Raw genomic sequence first — 20009 nt, forward strand, 5'->3', positions numbered from 1 at the left:
CAGTAGTGGTAGTTGTATAGAGCATGAAGTGACCATTCCACTTAGGCAAGAGCCTTATTGCTTCTTTCAGATGCTGTCTGGGTCAATACTGTGGTCTTCAATTGCACACAAGTATTTTTCTAGGGTCTGTCTAAAAAAAAAGGTGAAGTGTATTGATGTACCTGTTTTCAGACATCAGCGCTGGGCTGGGGTAGCTGGGTGATCACAATGGAACGCTGTCAGTCATCTCTTGCCTTCTACATTTGGTGTTATTTAATACTGTTGACTTCTAGGTAGAAGGCATAAAGCCTTTCTGTTCAAGGCTTTTCCCCTGATTAATTAGGAGAGCCTCTGTTTTATATGGACAATATAGTGGAAATGTCCAGTATTTGGCTCTAACATCCTAATGCTGCTCTCTTTCTTTTTCATGGAAATATTCAGAATAAAGATGCTTTGTACTTTTAAACAGATGTAACTTTCCAGGTATTAATAATAAACTTCAAATTAATAGTTGTTGCTGCAAGGTCAGAACTTAATACTGAAATACAGGCTGGAGGGTTTAAAGCTTTGTTTAATATATTCCTAATGGTACATGATTCTTTTTGCACAGAAGTCTAATCATGGGTTTTTAAAGTGAGATTAGCTGCAGCTAACTCTTTATCTTCTTGAAACTCTCAAACTTGTTTGAACCTAATACAAACAAAAGCTTACTGGTATAATTACATTATAAACAACACATAAGAATAAGGCTGGCAAATTGCAAAATTACTTTGCTTATGGATAGAATTTCATACTAATAACTTTAAGATGTAAAATAAAATGCAGAAGCATAGCACATCAATTTTGCTGTGGAATGCTGGCTACTGTTAAAGTTTTGGCCAAAGAGAATATTGTGTGGTGATTGCTTTAATTTTTCTCTATTTTCAATAAATGCAAGTTGCATATAAAAAATATAAATTAATCGCCTATTTTTTGTCTTCATGTCTTGTCTTGTATTTCCATCTTAGGGATAAAGGGAAAAAAGTTTATTTGCAGTCATTAAAATTGTTAACTGTAGTAAAATGTCTCCCCTGTTATTCATTTGTACATATTTTAGCTTTATGTTAATGAAAAGCTTAAAAATAAAAGTAGCGATAAACATGATGTTCATGTTTAATCTAAACAAATATAGAAAGGTAGCTATAAAAGCAATTTAATTGTTCAAGGAACTTTATAAAGTACTTAGGTACCTTACTTCAAGCATAACACTTCTCTGATGGAAGGCAATTCTAACATCTGATGGCAGAGTGCATGTAGCACTGTCTTGTACTCAGAGGTGAAGTAATACTGTTCATTTGCTAATCACAAATACAGAAGTTTTCAAAAAATTGACTTACCTGCCAGAGTCCTAAACATCTCTGTTGACTAACAGTTAGAGCTATTGCAGGTAACTAATGACATTAATATGGCAAAGTAATCATGTGGAGATAAAAAGCTGTTGGTCAGGAGGTGCTTTTTTGTGGTGTTTTCTAAAAATACTGGATCAAATAACCATTTTGGGGGTCACTGTACAGTACAACTTATCTAGCTAAAATCTCTCTCATTATTCAGTGGATTTTGTCTTTTGTCAGCATTTCCTATCCTGACTCCTTCCCGTCTGCCTGAAAGAAAGGGCACCGCAGCTTAAGCAGCAGCTCCGTGCCCCCGTGTCCCATCCCTTCTAACTTGTCACTCCGCTTCCTGATGTGTCCCCATCACCTTGTGCCTCTTTTCAGTACACACTTGCCATTCTAGTTACAAAGGCATTTGTCTCATCTAGACAGCTGTTCACTGGAAATTTAACTACATGAGGTCATTTTACCTAAATGCCTTGCACCGTATTTGTGTAATGTATAAAAACAGTCATGACTAACTCAGGAAATGTTCCCCTCCTCTGCATTTCTGTCCCGCAGGTATTCCAGGTGAGCCCTGATGTGCAGGGGCATTTCTCAAATTCATGTTTATTTAGTGATAACACTTAAAGCAAAATGATGATCAGTGGGTGCATGGGCAGTTCTGAGTGTAAATTGGAACAATTACAAACATGGATAAGCTTTTTATACCCATAGTATGTAACATGGCCTGTTTTAATGTAGGAATAAAATTATCAATTGAAAAGATGAAATATATATGAAATTTATCCATATTCAGCAGTAGTTTAGTGCAGTTTTAGCAACAGATTCAAGTAAGGTATGCTGCAGATAACATTGAGTTGAAAGATAAACTCTCTATCATTTGTTTCTTTTTTAAAAGCTGTGGACATGCAGAATGCATGAGTTACTTCTGAATGGAAAAGAAGTCATATTTTGGTAATAGATCAGCATATTTTTTATATTGTTTTCATAAACAAGTATAATTTCTGACTTATTCACATATCGATATGATGTCAAGTTTTTGCAGTTTTACATAGCAAGTGTATTTTAGTGTAGTGAGTTAAAATTATGGTGAGATTAACCAAACAACTTTTTTTTTTACCCAAGGGAGCCACTATTAAAAGGGACGAACATACTGGTGCAATTGTGGTGGCCAGGATAATGCGTGGAGGAGCTGCAGATAGAAGTGGTAAGGTGTTGCTGCTTGGTACTAGCCATTCAAGTTCTAGAATTTGGAACAAGATGAGATAAAATGGCATATTTTGTAGAAATGAAATACATCACTATCACAAACAAAATTATTTGGTGTCTGGACAGTTTTCCAAAGTGAATTTCAATACTGGTGAAAGTATTCATGCTGATTTTTTTTTTCCCCCAATCCAGTTGCAGCCATATATCTTTGAGTTAACAGATAAAGAGGGTTTTTTTTTTTTAGATGTATCATGGTTTGTTTCCAGTTGAAGACATCTACTTAGAAATTATTGGATAGGCCAAGATGATAATCTGCCAACGGAGGAACTCAGGAATGCTGCATTATTTTATATTAGGACATCCACTTGGAGTTTCAGCTGGTAATTCTCGAAGTACCAGCACATCCTTGACAGCCATTGTTGAGTTTGGGATGCACAAAGTCTGCAAGAACTCAGGCAAGAGGTCCTGAATTCTGCTCTAAAGTGCCTCTTTTCACTGAAGGGAATCTAGGACAGCTGTGTTTCACACTTAGATGGGGTAATGGAGTAAATCTATATATATATAGTTAAATTAGCAAGCATTTGTGCCACAAATTAGCACTCACAGCCTAAGTGGTCTTTGCAGTACTTGCAGCTGTGTAGCAGTAAGAAAGTAGTATGAGTAGAAAAAGAATTGGCACAGATGTTTTTCAAACATCTGCATAAATGTCTGGAAAAGTCATAGAGAAATGGTACTAATTTTCAGGAGAAACGAAGGGAGGTGAGTAAACGAATCATCTCAGATTTATCTGTGAGGACAGTAGCTGTTGTGTTCACCATATACTCCTACTTTTAAGTTAAAGCTTAAAAGGGATGAACAAGGGAGAAAAAAAGCTGAATGTCAATGGCATTTTTTGTGTAATACATAGCTACAGTTTAACAACTCCTCTTTGTTTTCTGTAGGTCTTATTCACGTTGGTGATGAACTGAGAGAAGTCAATGGGATTCCGGTAGATGATAAAAAACCTGAAGAAATAATACACATTTTGGTAAATAGCAACGATTTTTAACTTAATTTAGAGGAGTCAAGAAAAAGTAACGAGACTTACGATTTCTGGTGTATTTCTTAGAAAAAAAGTATATTCTGTAATAATGCCTTTTCTTCCAGTGCCATCATTTACAAACCTCTATTTCCCTTCTCTTAAATAGTGATTGTCCATGCATTACATATATATGCAGTTACAGATTACTTGTAAACAGTTAATGACAGTAATATGGCTATAAATATGTTGCAGATCTCAGTAGATCTCAGTATATAATTTACAGTTTTTAAGGCACACCATGATCTGTTGAATTCAAACTATTTTAAATGTATTCACTAATAATGTGTTAACCCTGTGTGAAAATTAATTCATAATACATGAACTTGATAGACTGGTATATTAAGATTATATTTTATATGGATTTGCAGTATATAGCGGTATATGTGATTATGTTTGCATTCCTCTGAACTACACGATCTCTAAATCCAGCCTAATTACTCACTTATGGAACGCTATTGCAAATTTAGACTTTTTCAGAAATATTCAATATTTTTATAGCAAAGAAACCAATGGGGGTCATGACAGCTCTTTATATTCATGGTATAGTCATTTTAAATACCTTGTGTCCTGCTGAATTGAGTGGCTGTCTCATAGTTTTGGTTCAATAACTGAGATGATTCATTTCAAGTGTTAGCCTGCTGATATTCATACTTGCTTTATGGTTTTGTGTTCCCTACAGAAACATTTTCCTGCAAAAATTAATATTTAAAAATCTCTAGAAACACAATAGCACTAGAAAAGGTGTGAACAATTTCCCCATTTACCTCCTTGAGGTACAATATAAACATCAAAAGCTAGTTAGAGCTTGTTTCAGAAGTAACAGAATTATTGATTCCAGTCCTACAGCTGGTGAAATAAGAACTTGGCTGCTGCTTGTCAAACAGTGAGCTCTTGGATTGCAGACATGCCGGCAGAAGTATGTCTCGCTTGGTAGTGGACAGGCCTGTTTCCATTTTGCTTAAATCGTTGGCTGTCTGTTGCACTCTGCTAGTTTTATGAAACTTGTCGGCTGCATGCAATAGTAGCAGAGGCTCCAGCTGATTAGCACTTCCTTCAATAGCAAAATGTCACTGAGGCAGTGGGAATATTTTGTGGTTAATAAGTCAAATGCAGCCAGACACACTTTAAGTGGGATATAGGGAAAGATGAATGGATGAGGTGGTTGATGATGGCTAACTTGTTTTAAGATTTATAGTGGAGGGCTTTTTTTCCATTTAGTACACGTAGTCTATTCAAATATGTTTTTCTAGTTTCTTAAAGTTGCCAAAAGAATAACACACACACACACACCCCCCCCCCCCGTAGTTTTATATGATAAATATGGCACAAGCCTGTTTGAATTTTTTTTTTTCTTTTTTTTAAAATGAAATGTTACTTGGATTTTTCCAGGGATGTCCAAACTGTGCCAGGAGTCCAGCAGTTGCTTCTAATATGCATACATTTTAGCTGTAGCATTTGCTCCTGCTCTCAGTGAGGGAAAAGTGGGACCTCTGAAACATGCAGGTCCCAGTTTTTAACAGTCTCTCTCTGCCCACCAGTGAAGAAAATAAAAACGAGCATTTCCAGAGGGTATTCTAATCTCTGCAATGCAAAATTTGGTATGGTGACGCTGTCAGACTCCATGGATCATGTGTGGGAGAGGATAGATTCATTATACTTGAGTATTTTAAGATTAGTTTCAAATTTTTTTTTCCTTTTAAGATGTCTTTGAAATGTACAGCTTAATTCTCAGTGTATTTTCTTTTCAAATGTTCAACAGGCTCAATCTCAAGGAGCAATTACATTTAAAATTATACCTAGTGTGAAGGAAGAAATGCCAGTGAAGGAAGGCAAGGTAGGCAAGACTGTTTCAGAAGCTATTGCAGTAACTGTTATGCTGAGGATGTGTATTGTTTGCTTGGGTGACAGAACCAAGAATGTGATTTATGCCTCTGGACCCAGTTTTTCTAATGTGATAACAAGTGCACTGTACACTTCAGTACTCACATGCTGGATTTGCAAGTGGGTGTAACATGGTTCTTAAGCCCTAACTCTACAGCCATGAAGTTGACATAGGTAATCTTCCCTCTTCTGTGAGGACCTGGCTTGCTTCCAAGTACTCTTTTTCTTCCATCATACACTGGGTAGAAGACATTTGATAGCACCTTGGTTCAAAAGTATCTTCTCTTCTGTTCTTCATATGTGCACACTATTTACCTGCAAAGTCCTGCTTGCCTTGGATCATAGAGCCTTTATTACATTAGGATTGCGGTTACAGAAGCAGTGAATTTAGGATTCCCATATGAACTTCTAATGTCAGACATCCATAAGAATATTTTACAGCAGTAAATCTTTATTGCTTTACGTTATTTAGTTCGATGGTTTTGAACAGTAAAAACAAAGGGATATACCTTTGGATTACATTTAATGTTTTGATTCTAAAGATAAAACACGGTTTGTTTCAGATGTTTATCAGAGCCCTATTTGACTATGATCCTAATGAGGATAAAGCAATTCCTTGTAAAGAAGCTGGACTTGCTTTCAGAAAAGGAGATATCCTTCAGATCATGAGCCAGGATGATGCAACCTGGTGGCAGGCCAAACATGAAGGTGATGCCAATCCCAGAGCAGGCTTGATCCCTTCAAAGCATTTCCAGGAGAGGTGAGCTACTAAGAAGCATAGTTTCATTATTTTTTGTAGTAAGAAAAGATACTAACCTGCTGAGTTTTAAGTTAGCATAGTCATTGTCATGTGTAATGCTTATAGATTACATGGGCATGATAAACCTGCATTTGCCACAAGACAACTGAACTTGGAAACCTGTTGCTAAAATACTTCGGATTTTCTTATTTGTCTGGCTAAGATTAATAATGACAAAACCCAATAGGATAACAGTGGTCCAGGTTGGAAGAAAAAAACATATGGAAAATAGCACATCAGTATCTGTATTCATACTGATGTACTATGCAGGAATAAGAACTGCAGCAGGTTTTGGAGAGCTTGCAAAAATTTGAGGCTGAGGATTTAATTTTTTTAGATTGTGAATAGATTGCATTGTTTTAAGTTAATTTCTTATAAAATCTTCTGGATATTTTGCAATAGTCTCATGACGTTAAGTGTTTATTAATCCCATACTTGCAGTGAAAACTGAGGAGTTTGTGTCTTTCTCCTACCACCTCCCATTTTATAGGAGATTTGCACTAAGAAGACCAGAAGTGCAGATTCAGCCACTGAAAATTTCCAACAGAAAATCATGTAAGTCTGTTAACCTGGAATAGAAATCATATTCCAGATCTCTAACCTTATAAAACAGCAGTTTGTTTCAGCCCTGTGACTACAGGATGCATTTCTCCTGGGCACAATAGCTTCTTGATCATATTGTATCACTAGGAAAATAAATTTAAGAGGTGAAATTAAAAGCTTTAAAAGCAGCTAACAATTTTTCCCAACCCTCTGACTCTGTTTTTGAAGCACTGAGCTCAATTAATGTTTTGATATATAATATTACAAAGGTTAAAGAGTGTTCTTTTCCTATTGAAATAGTACAGAATTGGCTCAACAGTTTATATAATTTGGACTGCATCAATATAGTCAAATTTATACTGAGAGTGAGATAAAAGGTCTGATAGTCTCCCCTTCTCTCCCCCATATAGTTGGTGATTTTTGGTGTCCTGTAAACCAGAACAGATTTTTACAAGTCAGAACATTCAGTTCTTTGACAGGCTTTCACAGAACCATTTCTTACTGTTTTTTAAACAAATTCATTCTTAATAGTCTCTGCTTTTAAATACAGTAGTTGCACAACATAAGAAAAATAATCTCTAAGAAAGCACATACATCGAAACAAGTATTTTCTTTCCACTGGAATTTACATCAACATTTGTTTTAAGTATTATTACATATTTTACTTGACCTGTTATTGCTTTCAGTTGTACAGGCTCATAACAAAGTGAGTACAATGTAAGAAACTATCATGCTTCAATAGGATCTAAATCTTAAATATAAACATATTTGAGAGTTCAACTAGAAATATTCAGAAAGTGGTCTAAAATTTCCAACCGTCTTTCATTCTCTAACATTAAAACAAGGAGTAGGGACACTATGGCAAATGGTGGATGCTGGCACACTAAGTGCAAAACTAAATGCTTTTAACTTTAAAACTTCTCACCTAGGTTTCTGTTGCAGTTTTCCTAACTCCTTGCCATGGCTTTTGTGTTCTGAAGTTTGACAGTCACTGTTAGTTTTCTAATAATCTGCATTTTCTATCTTTCATTCCATTTCACTGTTTGATTGTGTGCCCATATGCTATTGTTAACTCCAAAGCCCTTAATTAGCATTTTAATTCAATAACAGACCATATCATTGTACTATAGCTTTTCTAATTTACATAGATCTTCGGGAAAAAGAGGAGCTCCTCCAGTTTGTAGTAAATCTGTTGTTTTTCTAGGTTCTAGGTCAAGTTGCTCTGCCCCAGTTTTGGAAAAGTGTCTGATCCCAGGGTGTAGCTATTTCTCTCTGTCCACTGTTCTTGAATCTGGATAATACCCTCAACAAGAGCCTTCAGTTAAGGTGGCACTGGTGCTTTTGAAGAGGTAAATCAGCTGCTGCAGCAACACTGCATGATTCTTTTTGTAATGGACTGCATCTTTTTAGTGACCTTCAAGTGAAAGGTTTTACAAGATGCATCTCACCCTTCCAAACAGGCAGCCTGAACTTGATTAGGATTGCCAAAATTACAACCTAAAGAAGACCCACAGTCTACTATAATTTCTGCTGTTTCCACTGACTTTGCCTTAACTAGCTTAAACAAGGGAGAGTTCCCCCCTTCCCTTTAAAACATGACAGAACCTTAGGGTCAAGCAGTATGCCTCTTACCATTCCTTTTAGACTTTCTTTAAACAAAGCAAGGTCCAGCTTAAATACCATCTAGAAAGCAGTAGTGCCTCCTGAAGGAGGAAGAACTGCAGAGTAATGTACGTTTGTCATTTTCTCTCTTCCCCATTTCTTAGGACAATCTGCTGCTACACCTGCCAGATTTGCATGGGAAGAGGGAAAGTGCTGTTCTGAGTAGAGGTCCATCCCTTCATTCAAAGACTAAATATGGTTTTAGTGCTTCTCCTTCAGAGAAGAGGCATTTTAAGGACTAGAATTCAGCTATAGAAAACATGTTGTGGCTAGGATGTTGCTCGAGTTGCTCTCAGAACAACCTTACAGTTGGTTGGAAGATTCCACCCTGGGATTCCAAGCTGGGAAACTCTGTGCCCTTGTGATCTTTCTAAAGTTAGGCAGCTTTTTTGTGTTACCACACACAGCAGTGAAGCTGTAAGATGTGGAGGCCATGTCTGTATTTGTGCACAGCAATCACCTTGCCAAAACTGGGAGATGCTGGAAAATCATGCATTGCTCAGCTGAACAAACATTATACTGCCAGTATTTGAAACATGTAAGAAAGGTGACATAGAGAGCAGAAAATTGGGAAGGACTGCTGAGTCTAATATTCTTTTCTTTTAATTTCTTTTCTGCATTGTGGGGTATGGCCCACTGATTATTGTTCTCTAAAGTTTTATTTAACAAGTTTCCATGTAAGGAGGTTGGAAATTGGTAATGCTTGATTTAATCCAATTCTTTTTTTAATCCTGTACTACAAGTCATCAGCTTGATACAGGGTTCTTCAATGTTTGAAAGTGTAATTGTGTGGGAAAACTGATGTTCTGAGGATCTTCCTGAACTAGCTGTATATTGACAGGTTGCTTGCTATTGCAGTTGATCCTTTCCAATTTTATTACATGAATTTCCTTAGTTTGGAGGGAAAGGGTAATTTGCCAGCTGATATCCTTATACCTACCCAAAGACAAAAACTTGTTGACTTCAACAGAGCTGCTGATAAAAGTCCCTTTCCTGACAGGACTGGGAAGCTTTCTTGAGAAATGTTAAGTAGAACTCGATGTTGGCCTGCTCTGTTCAGTTAACTCATTTCACAGATCCCACATTTTGTAACGAGGAAGAAACCTGGGTGTATGTTTTTAATAGGAAGAATCAAGTGAAATATTCTGTTTTCTTGGATACTCAGAAAATGGGAGTCAGCTCTGATTTCTTAGGCGGGCTTCCAGGGTGGTAGTATCCTTCTACTTGAAAATTAATCTGAAAATTGGTCAAAATGGTGTAACATATGAGAAATATTCTACAACTTTTTTCCTCTCTTCTCAAGCCAGTTCTGGAACTGGGAAGTACTGTTTTATTTGTCTAGAAAAAGAGGTCTTTGAAATATAGTCAATAACTGTATTTACAGTAACGCTAACATCCATCAGGATTTACTTTGATACTTAATTATGTTTCAAAACCTGCAAGGAGTTAGTTTGGATTACTTTTGGGAAGCCTTCTTTATATTTCCCATTTTGAATTTTTTACTCTTTTCAGCATAGCAATGCATGTTGTGTAAAGTTGTTAATCTGTACACAAATTTGGAAGTAAAATGAAAGTGGGCTTTTTTGGTGATGCTTGTATGTATACACTTACTCAGGAAAGAGAGTAGAGGATACCTTCACAAAACTTTTTCATCAAGAATTATTTGCACTGAAAAAAGCAGAAACCCAACCTAGTTCTAAATAATTAAAAGGATCAGTTTACAATGGGAATGCCAATTCTTAGTTTCACTTTAATAGCCAAGTCAACTGTTTCATTGTGTCTATGTGTAAAGTGAATATAAGTACAAGTAAATAGCTTTGTTGAAGGTACATACACATGCCTCTCCCAGCATTTAGCCATTTTCTTGAAAAACAGAATAGAATCATTCTTACATTGCACCCATTTAAGTGAAAAACCTTTAACATGTCATGTGTACAGTGGAGGAGGAGGCAAAACAGGGTACGCTCCATATTGAAAGGTAAGTGAAATCACACTTTTTCATTTGCAAATGGAAAAGGTGCATAGTTTGATGGTATCTGGGAGTAAGGTCAAAGGAAGCTAATAATATAGGTGGAGCCTAGGCTGACAAGAGATGGTTTTACAATGAGAGGAAGATGCAGAAAAAGTGGGAATAAAAAAATAAAGGAAAAAGGAGGGAAGTGAAATTTTGTATTGAGGATGAAGAGAAGGAGAACGTATTGCAACAAGGGCAATGGAAGAACAGATGGAGAAAAGCTGCCCATAAACTCCATTAGGCAAAGCCCCACAGAGGATGGGCTCTGCAATCATTAGATTAATGCAATTAACAGTGTTATGCAAGAGCATTGCTACAGTCACCATTTGCACTATAGTTCAGTTGTTTCTTGATTCCCTTTAAATCAAAGACTAATGTATTTGTTTTGGTTTTGTTTTGTTTTTGAAATGGTGTACGCAAAAATTGCCGATAGGAACTTTGACCTGTTATGTTTTGTTATTATTGGTAGAAAACCTCAATAGTTTCAACATTAATATTTGATAAGTTTTAAAAAGTGGTAAGTGGCAGTTACATGTGCTTGACTTGCTGGGTTAGTGTAGAAATGATGGCAGGATAACAAACCTCTCAAGTGTTTTCAAGAATTTTTCTCAATGTTTAACAGCAGTGACTTTTCAACAAAAAGCAGAGTTGTGTATTAATACTGTGGGAAAATTACAGTAGGGAAGAAATTATAAGAAAAAGCAGCATAGAAAATTAAATAGGAAAATGGAATGAAAGCAAAGGAACAGAGATGTGTGAGTAGGACTAACCCTCCACGTGCTGGGATGGTGAACGTGCAGTATACTTCATGTGGGGTGTGAGGGAGCTCTGTGGAATGCAGAGGGAAGTACAGTACAGGTGCCTGGCTACATGCAGTCAGCTTTGGTGTGTCTGAGCTTGTGAGCCACTGCTGAATGACAGCTCCCAGAAACCTTCAGGTATTCCTCAATAATACTTATCAGCATTCCTGGCTTTAGGAGGTCACCTTAGCTTGGGCAAAACTTTGTAGCCAGAGTTGGTTCTATGAGTTCTCCTGTTGCTGCATCCTGGCTGATTAGGAGTGATGTGAGACTCAGTATAGGGAAGAATTCATTCTTTGTGAATAGCACCCAGTCTGTTAACTTGAATACAAGGACTACTCATGCTCTGACTGTAATATCATTACCAACAAACGTGGTAGTTCTTGCATTTGTAGCTTTAATTTGTAGATAAAACAGTAATCACCTGGGGGGGGGGTGAGGAAAAAAAAAGTAAGTTTCTTTGAATAACAACCAAATAACTTGCTCTTCTGCAGTTATTAAACTACTATAATCTCCAAGATATTATATTCAGCATGATTTTGCTTTCACAGCTGTTTACTGTGTTTATTCTTATGTTATATATGTGTTGTCTCTGGTATGAAAACTACTAGTAACTTTATATTCTATACTAGTGTTGCCTGTAGCTTCTGTTAACTTGTGCACTGCATGCATATGTGTTTGGGTATGTCCATACCCTGTGTGTATAGTTATATGTAAATACATATATGTTATGTAACATATACAACAGAGTTGTTCAGAGATGTCTTTTCCATAAAAATACATTTGTTCTGTGTATTTAATGCTAAATGTAAATACTTACTGTGGCAAAGCCATCATCATATGGTTTTTCTAGGGCTTAAAACCCATTTTACTTTCCATTTTGATTTACCATATGTGATTGGCATTGTATGAGCAAGAGGAAATATTTAACTGCAGCCAAATGGTGTTCATTCAAACAAGATGTAACCTAGTTTATCCATAGATGAGTGTCTTGTGAATAGAAGATCATGTTCTGCCAACAAAAGAATTTAAACAGGCTAAAAGAATGAATGCTTTGTACCACTTGTATTTGAAGACCAAAATAGGATTTAGGATAAGTATATAGTAGGACTCTTTTGCTTGTTATAACTGCTGCACAATCTTAACTCGGCCTTTCTTCTCAGTATTTTTCTGTGTTTTTCCTTGTAACTTGATTGCCTACCTGCAGGTAGTTACAAGTAAAAAAATAAACCAGACATAGAGTTAAATTAGCATACCAGCATCTTGATTCAGAAGTCTGCTGTCCTTACAAATATTGACTTCCTGCTACCACACAGAAATTAAGGAAACCTGAAGCTCGATGACATTTGAGTCAAGGTCACATGAGACAGAAGTGGAAATGGATCTCATAAATTCTTGCTCTGTCCTTCACTGCAAGACTGGCCTTCTTCATTTTCCCAATTATCTTGGTAGAGGTACTGTTTATCTGACGATGTTATCAGAGTATTACATTCACAGAATCACTGAATCATCTAGGTTGGAAAAGACCTTGAAGAACATCCAGTCCAACCATTAACCTGAATTTCCCAACTACCCCATATCCCTCAGCGCTATGTTGAACCCTACTCTTAAACACCTCCAGGGATGGGGACTCCACCACCTTCCTGGGCAGCCCACTCCAACGCCTAACAACCCGTTCTGTAAAGAAATGCTTCTTAATACCTAGTCTAAACCTTCCCTGGTGCAACCTGAGGCAATTCCCTCTTGTCCTATCGTTTGTTACTTAGTTAAAGAGGCTCATCCCCAGCTCTCTGCAGCCTCCTTTCAGGTAGCTGTAGAGGGCGATGAGGTCTCCCCTCAGCCTCCTCTTCTCCAGACTAAACACCCCCAGTTCCCTCAGCCACTCCCGGTACGACCTGTGCTCCAGACCCTTCACCAGCTTCGTTGCCCTTCTCTGGACACGCTCGAGTCATTCAATGTCCTTTTTGTAGTGAGGGGCCCAAAACTGAACACAGGAATCAAGGTGCAGCCTCACCAGTCCGAGTACAGGGGTAAGATCCCTTCCCTGTCCCTGCTGGCCACGCTATTGCTGACACAAGCCAGGATGCCATTGGCCTTCTTGGTCACCTGGGCACACTGCTGGCTCCTGTTCAGCTGGTTGTCAATCAACACTCCCAGGTCCCCCTCTGTCTTGCAGGTCTCCAGCCACTCCTCCCCAGATTTAAAATTAGATCACCTTAGATTTCCCGTAGCATAAATATATATGTATCATTTGATCTACAAAACTATAGGATAAAACCCTGCAAAACAGTATAAATGTCAATCACTATGTGGGGCTGTTCAAAAATCAGGAGTGTTTAACATATTCACTGTAATGCAGATAGTTGTAGGTTACGACCTCTTGCTTACTAGAGTGAAATAGAATTTAAGGGATAATGTAACTTGCTTGTGATAAGAAACCAGAACAGTGCTGCTGGATCTCATTTTAGACTGAAAACCATTTAAGTAAGATTCTTTAATGGAAATATTGTTGAAAGAAGTCAGCAAAAGCTAAAAATTTTGATCTGATGCTGGACTGTTCCAAAGAGATGAGAAAGTTCCTGGTGTGGCACTGCTTTTGAGCTTCATAAGTAATATAATTTAGGTGAGGCCTCCCAACCAAATCTTAATGTATTTTAGTTAAAATGCATAAAAAATACAGCGTATGTGATACTGGTTTGCATTGTTATAGTTTAGCATATCAGCTATGCTGAAATCTTTCTAAAATAAACACACCTACTTTGTAAGCTTCTATTGCGCTTGTTTCCTGTTTCTTTCTTTCCTCATTTCCTCATTATGCCTTGTTGTTTCATAAGCCTGTTCCATGACTATTTTCTTTTAAGTCCCTCTCCATCCTTACTACACTACGTTTAATTGATCGTATTACTTCTTTTCTCAGAGTGTTTTATTTGTTCCATGTTGCCTTATGGTTTTGTGGTTTTTTTTCATTTTGTCACTTTCATTTTATTTTCCTACTTCCCATCAGATTTCCACCTTCTTAGCCACTGTCCTCTTTTAGTCTCTTATTTGTTCCTTCCAGGTAAGCACCTCTATTTCCTTTCTCACCTCACTTCAAAAACTATATTGGCCTGAGATCTACCCCAATTTTCCATGTCTGTAAACTTTGGAACTTTAAGCATGTATCTACACATACTTGCTGCATGCATACAACTGCTTCAGACACCCCGAACTCTATTACTTAGTGGTGAATCACAATACTAAGTTTCCTGGCAAATAACCTCTGGCTTTACTGGGAACAAGCAATAGCCCTGGTAAAATTCCTGGTAGAGTTCAAATTGGGAGCTACATGTTGATGACTATTTCATAGCTGTATTAAGCTACGAAGACCCACTGATTTCTGACTTCGTTACAGACTGTTATCTTCAACCTTAGGAGTAGCCCAAGAAAGCCAAGAGCAGTATTAAGAAGGAAGATTTTTTTAAAAACCGCAAAAAGTTCAGAACTCCTTCACTTCATCTCAGCAATAAACCTCAGCTTATAGACCTTTTGGCTTGTGCTCTCTGGGATCATCTGGTTCACCTGGGAATTCTAACATCTTTGATTTAGGGATAAGACCATTCCCTCTTCCTAGCAGGGGTAGCCCAGAAGCATGGGTTCCCTTCAGGTCTTCTCAGTCCTCCTGCTGTATCTCCACCATCTCCCACACTTGCAGGTCTCCCGTGAAGGTCTGCAGTGGTCAGGATTGAGTGAGTGTAGTACCTACAGACCTCTTTTTCTCCTGGTCCAGTCTTTCATGTTCATAAATGAGGACTTGTCTGTTTCAAATGATAAAATACTAAACAGAATACTTTAAAATGCACAGTCACTGTTTAAGTCAAATAACTTTGTTGAATTCAGGAGACTTTTTAGATGTATTGATGTGAACTGTTTTTGAGCATTAGTGACTTGTTTTCAGGAGATACACTGTAGCCTATTGAAAGTCAAGGAAATGGAAATGTGGAAATATAGAAATACTTGTCATACATATCAGGAAGTGTAAGACATCTTTCAACACAGAATAGAGAGAAATAGTACCTGGAAGCCAGCCTGCTATCCTAGGTCCAGCTTTAGGGCATTTGTCACTTCAAGAAGTGGGAGCTTTTAAGGTCAGGAGAGGCAAAAGGATCCAACGCTTTCACTCTAAACTCGCAAAACTGCCAGCACTCTTTTAAGGCACCAGATGTGGTCAACCAACTTTAGAGGACTTTCCAGTCTAATAAAACTCTATAGTCACCTCAATGTAGAAATAAACTTTAAATAGGATTCAGAGAAGTCTTCCACATTAATATTTTTAGAAGTCCTCAAGAAAAAATGTACCAAGAAGCCATTCTGAAAAACAGTTTTCTTCCCCTGGCAGAAAAGACTCTTGTATCCACTTCATAACATGCAGTGGGAAAAGCTCTTCCATGTAGTCAGATCGGCAGGAGAGTTTTGACCTAGCCTTTGTTTGGTACATCAGTTAAGCATGAAAGATTGTAAAATATCTCTTAAGTAATTTTTTCACATTTTGTGGGAAGACATGCTTTGTGGAAACTCCTTAAAATATTTATGTTTTAGGCATATTTATCCAGATTCCAAAGGAAATTTGAATGAGATGTAATTGTAAAATCTGTATGTAAATCTAGACCTTAGTATATCTTATCTTTGTGAACAAAAATTCATTATATTTATCTTGCTTTTCCATAAAAGCCAAAAGATTATTGTAAAAATGTATGTTTTCTGCTATCAAGGAGGCAGAAATTCATTGACTTACTATAGGTAAGCAGAAAGTCTTAAGTAGATCTATTATATTAGCATAGTGTTAGAGAAAAAATTACAAGAGTATATAAACTTTTTCAGTATTTTTTAAGCTACAACTATAGACATTAAAAAAAAATACAACAAACCTCTCCAAAAGCCAGCTCCAAGGGCAGTAGCAGCAGTTACTTAAGTGCAGAAAAAGATTGAGATCATGTTCATGGTAGTGATTCTTAGAAATTTTAGGTTAAGACTTATTAAATGGAATTAACAAATTTTGCATTTAATTCCAGAGACATCTTCCATGACAAATGGGTAAGGTAATATCTACCAAATAAATACTGGAAGAATCTCATCTAGGAAATTTAAAGTGCACATAATATTTCAATGTCTCTTTAGGCTCTTTTCTAACTGAGTGTAGTTAAACATGTAAGTTAAACTCGGTGCTGCTATGCTGGTATATGCTTCAATATAATAGGTGCTATCAAGAGGATTTTAGAGTAGCTTATATAGCTACATTTTTTCCTATTTATGAAGTATTAAACAATAATACTTTGTTTTTTTGGCTGTTCTAAGATGAGGAAGCGGTTGAGTGTGGTAGGTGCATTTTTCTTCTTCAATTTAACTTTTCTTTCTTACGTTATGTTTTCACTCCATTTAATGATTTCCTTTCCTATTTTTCCTTTGTGCTTCTCAGAGGAAATTGAAGGTACATGTACAAAAGTTTCCCTGCATAGCCCAATAATTTTATTTAGAGAACATGTGTTTAGAATTAAATTGAATATAGTCCAGCGTTTCTAAGAGATGTTATACATATAATGCTTTTATATTGCCACCAATACATTGAAATAATTTTTTCAAGTAGATAAAAATACCAGAGTATTCCTAGTTGCTTCATGTACAGATCAGTAATTTGAACTGTTGTTTTAAACTGCTTTATCTCTCTTGAATTTCTGGAAGATATGTATAAGAAAGTAGTATCATAAAATATTATTAGCAAAACTTGGGTGGGCTGGGATGGAAAGAGACGGTTCTGACTTAATTACATGGCCATGGGAGGTCTTGCATTTCCAATTAATACTGACGAAGTATTTCTCTGAGATGGTAGAAAGTTCATCCATGTAGTATCATCTTTACCATTTTCCCTCTGAGTGTAGCCAGTTACTGTTATGCTTGCAGCATATGTTAAAGTAATAGCAGCTGATCTCTTGTATTTTTTTTTTTTTAACTTAAGAGGCCTTTGTTTATAAAGGCATTAGAAATTGTAGCTCGTATTTTTGATCAAAGAGCCTCTGGCATGTAAAAATATACATTATAGCTATTTTATATCAAATGAGAGGATGTGTTTTTGATCAAAAACCTTTCTGTCTAATCCAGTGAGCCAAAACTTAAAGCTAAAGTCTGATAATGTATAATTTATGAAAAAAGCTTGATTTACATCAAATACGTTTTGCTTTCTTTTAAGCGGCATCATATTTTCTATTAACTGATAAAGTGTGAATAATACACTGTTAGAATTCTTTTTAGAACGTTTGCTGTCATCACAATTTTTGCTTGAAAAGGTAAAAAGATCAGTGTGCATGCTGCAAAATTCCAGAATATCTCCAGCTAAAATATAAAACAATAAATGTTGTTTTATGTTTTTAAGAAAATGGCTTATTGGAGGCTTTCTAATGCTATGCTTTGTACAGTTGTCATTTTTAAAGTAATTTCTTCTGTATTTTTTGCTGAGCTTCTAACTATTCTGCTTTATTTCTTGGCTCTTATTCTGTATGCTTTTACCCTTCGTCCAGAAGATGCTGAATGTGCTGGTCACAACAGTGGATCCTATCTAGGTGAGCAATTGGTTATAAAACACAATTTCTTCCTTTCTTTCAGCTTCTTTTCCCTGGAACCACTGTGTCCACTTTGCTTTTGGGGGTAATCTGCATACAAATGTCCTTACTCTGCATGAGAAAAGCATGAAAAGGTTTTAAAAATGGCTCATTGGATTTGACATAAAGGGTTATGTAGTGTATGTCTTTATCTGGTTAAATATAAGCTACTAAAATACTGTTTTGATGTTTAAGACAAAATAAAAAATATATTTAAAATTGGGAAAAATACTGACTTTTAAAATATATTAAACAATGCGTTAAATGAAACAAAAAGGTTACTGTATTGTGAAGTTTGTGTAAGTCTTTAAAGACACACTTTCAAGGTTTTATCCAAGTTTTGCATACATTTCCTTTGTCCATGTCTATCTAAAAATTTTGGGGGGATTCAGTGAGAGTACAGAGCAAATTTGCAGGCACTGGTTCTTTTTCCACATTAGAAAAATAAAATAAGTCATAATAACTCAACAGCTTAAATTTAGCTTTAAAGCTAGTCTGAGCTTAATGTATCATTGTGGGGAGCAGGGAAGAGGAGGGGAAGGAGCCCTTTGGCTTCAGCTTCCATATTCCAAATTTCAAACAAAAGTATCAGTTAAAAAAGGTGAATATTCCATTATATGTTTCAACTTTTTAATTTGTGACATTTTAAAAGCTATGTAAAAATATTTTAGTTGAAACTATCCAGAATTCCTGCCAGCTGAAGGCTGGCTGGAGTGGATTTTGTGGCAACCAGCCCTTTTCCCAAGGCTTTCATCCTCCTACTACAAGAGGAATGGGAGGAAACTTGTCAAAGTGCTTTAGTACATTCAAGCCACTGGGCTCACTGAAACACCCTAGACCAGTACTGTAAATTAGAACAGGTTTTCAGCCTGCACTATACTGTTTTTAATTGTGGTATATAAACTACATCAAGAATACAGGAACTATATAATTGAAAGAACTTTGACCTCTTTCCAAAATATTAGCATGGTATAATTTCATCACGTATTTGTGGAACTAGTGGTCATCTGATCATGCTGAAAATAAACTTACCTTTGTTATTTAATCAACTAAATTAATGTTGACTTGTAATTATATTGAGGGATTGAAGTATGCTTGGAAAATGATACTTTAGATGTGATTTCAGATGAACTGCATTTTACTTATCAAATCATCTCTTTGAAACAGAAAAGACATTCCCCACCCCCCATCTTGTTTTTCTGACTGCAAATACAGGTTGCATGAATTCTCAAGATGAAACTATCATGGTTTTGCAATCAGATCTTAGTGGGCTGCTGCTTTATTTAAGAATGAAGGTGGCAAAACAGAATCCACCTTTTCTTGGTGCTGTAACCCTTTCAGTGAAACATTTTGGCCTACAGTTACCAAAAAGGCTTGGTCATCTAGGAAGGAGATGTCTTGAGGAAGAAGCTACTGTTGTCCCAGATGCAAAGAATAAATATCAAGATTAGAGTGTAGTTTAGTTAGGAAAAAGTTTACAAAAATTATTGAAGAACTACTGTACGGTTCAGGCAATTGTTTATCTCTTGAGAATTTCCATGCAGCAGAGTGCTGACATCGGTCCAGAGATGGTACAGAATTTGCAGATTGAATAGAATTTGCTGACCAGGTGCAGGGAGAGAGAAAACTCTTACCTATGTGCTGTGCAAGGTATAAAGCTTGGATAGTCTATAAAGTAAAGGAGTCCTAGGCAGAGACACTTTATAAACCCTCTGTTAGGCACATATTTGTTAGATACCATATTTAACTGCTGCAGTATACCTTCCTGCTTAGGAGGGTCTCTTCCACTGGTCTAAGTATATATTCCTTCAATCCCAAGAGTAGTGAAGTCCTCAAAGATATCTCTTTCTCTGCCTGTTGCTTTTTGGGCGAGTGTCTGATTTTTTAAAATGGCTTATTCTGAATGTCAACCTGTGTTTTGTAGTACTGTTTTTTGAAGTGAATCCTGAACATCTTAATTTTTCTAAATGTGCGTGTTCTTGAAAGACGATAGACATTTATAGCACTCCTTTGATTACTAAGTAACTAAGAATTTCTAG

General features: G+C 36.5%; 1 protein-coding gene across 1 annotated transcript in view; it reads left to right on the forward strand.

Moving 5' to 3' along the window:
• Positions 1-20009, forward strand: part of MPP7 (MAGUK p55 scaffold protein 7) — a 164798-nt gene that overhangs the window by 121789 nt on the left and 23000 nt on the right. The window contains exons 7-11 of the mRNA XM_074900069.1: positions 2478-2559; positions 3503-3588; positions 5402-5476; positions 6087-6283; positions 6813-6877. Of these exons, the coding sequence (XP_074756170.1) occupies positions 2478-2559; positions 3503-3588; positions 5402-5476; positions 6087-6283; positions 6813-6877 (505 nt within the window). The remainder of the gene's footprint in view (positions 1-2477; positions 2560-3502; positions 3589-5401; positions 5477-6086; positions 6284-6812; positions 6878-20009) is intronic.

The sequence above is a fragment of the Athene noctua genome, chromosome 2, assembly GCF_965140245.1.
Source record: "Athene noctua chromosome 2, bAthNoc1.hap1.1, whole genome shotgun sequence".
NCBI classification, from domain to species: domain Eukaryota; kingdom Metazoa; phylum Chordata; class Aves; order Strigiformes; family Strigidae; genus Athene; species Athene noctua.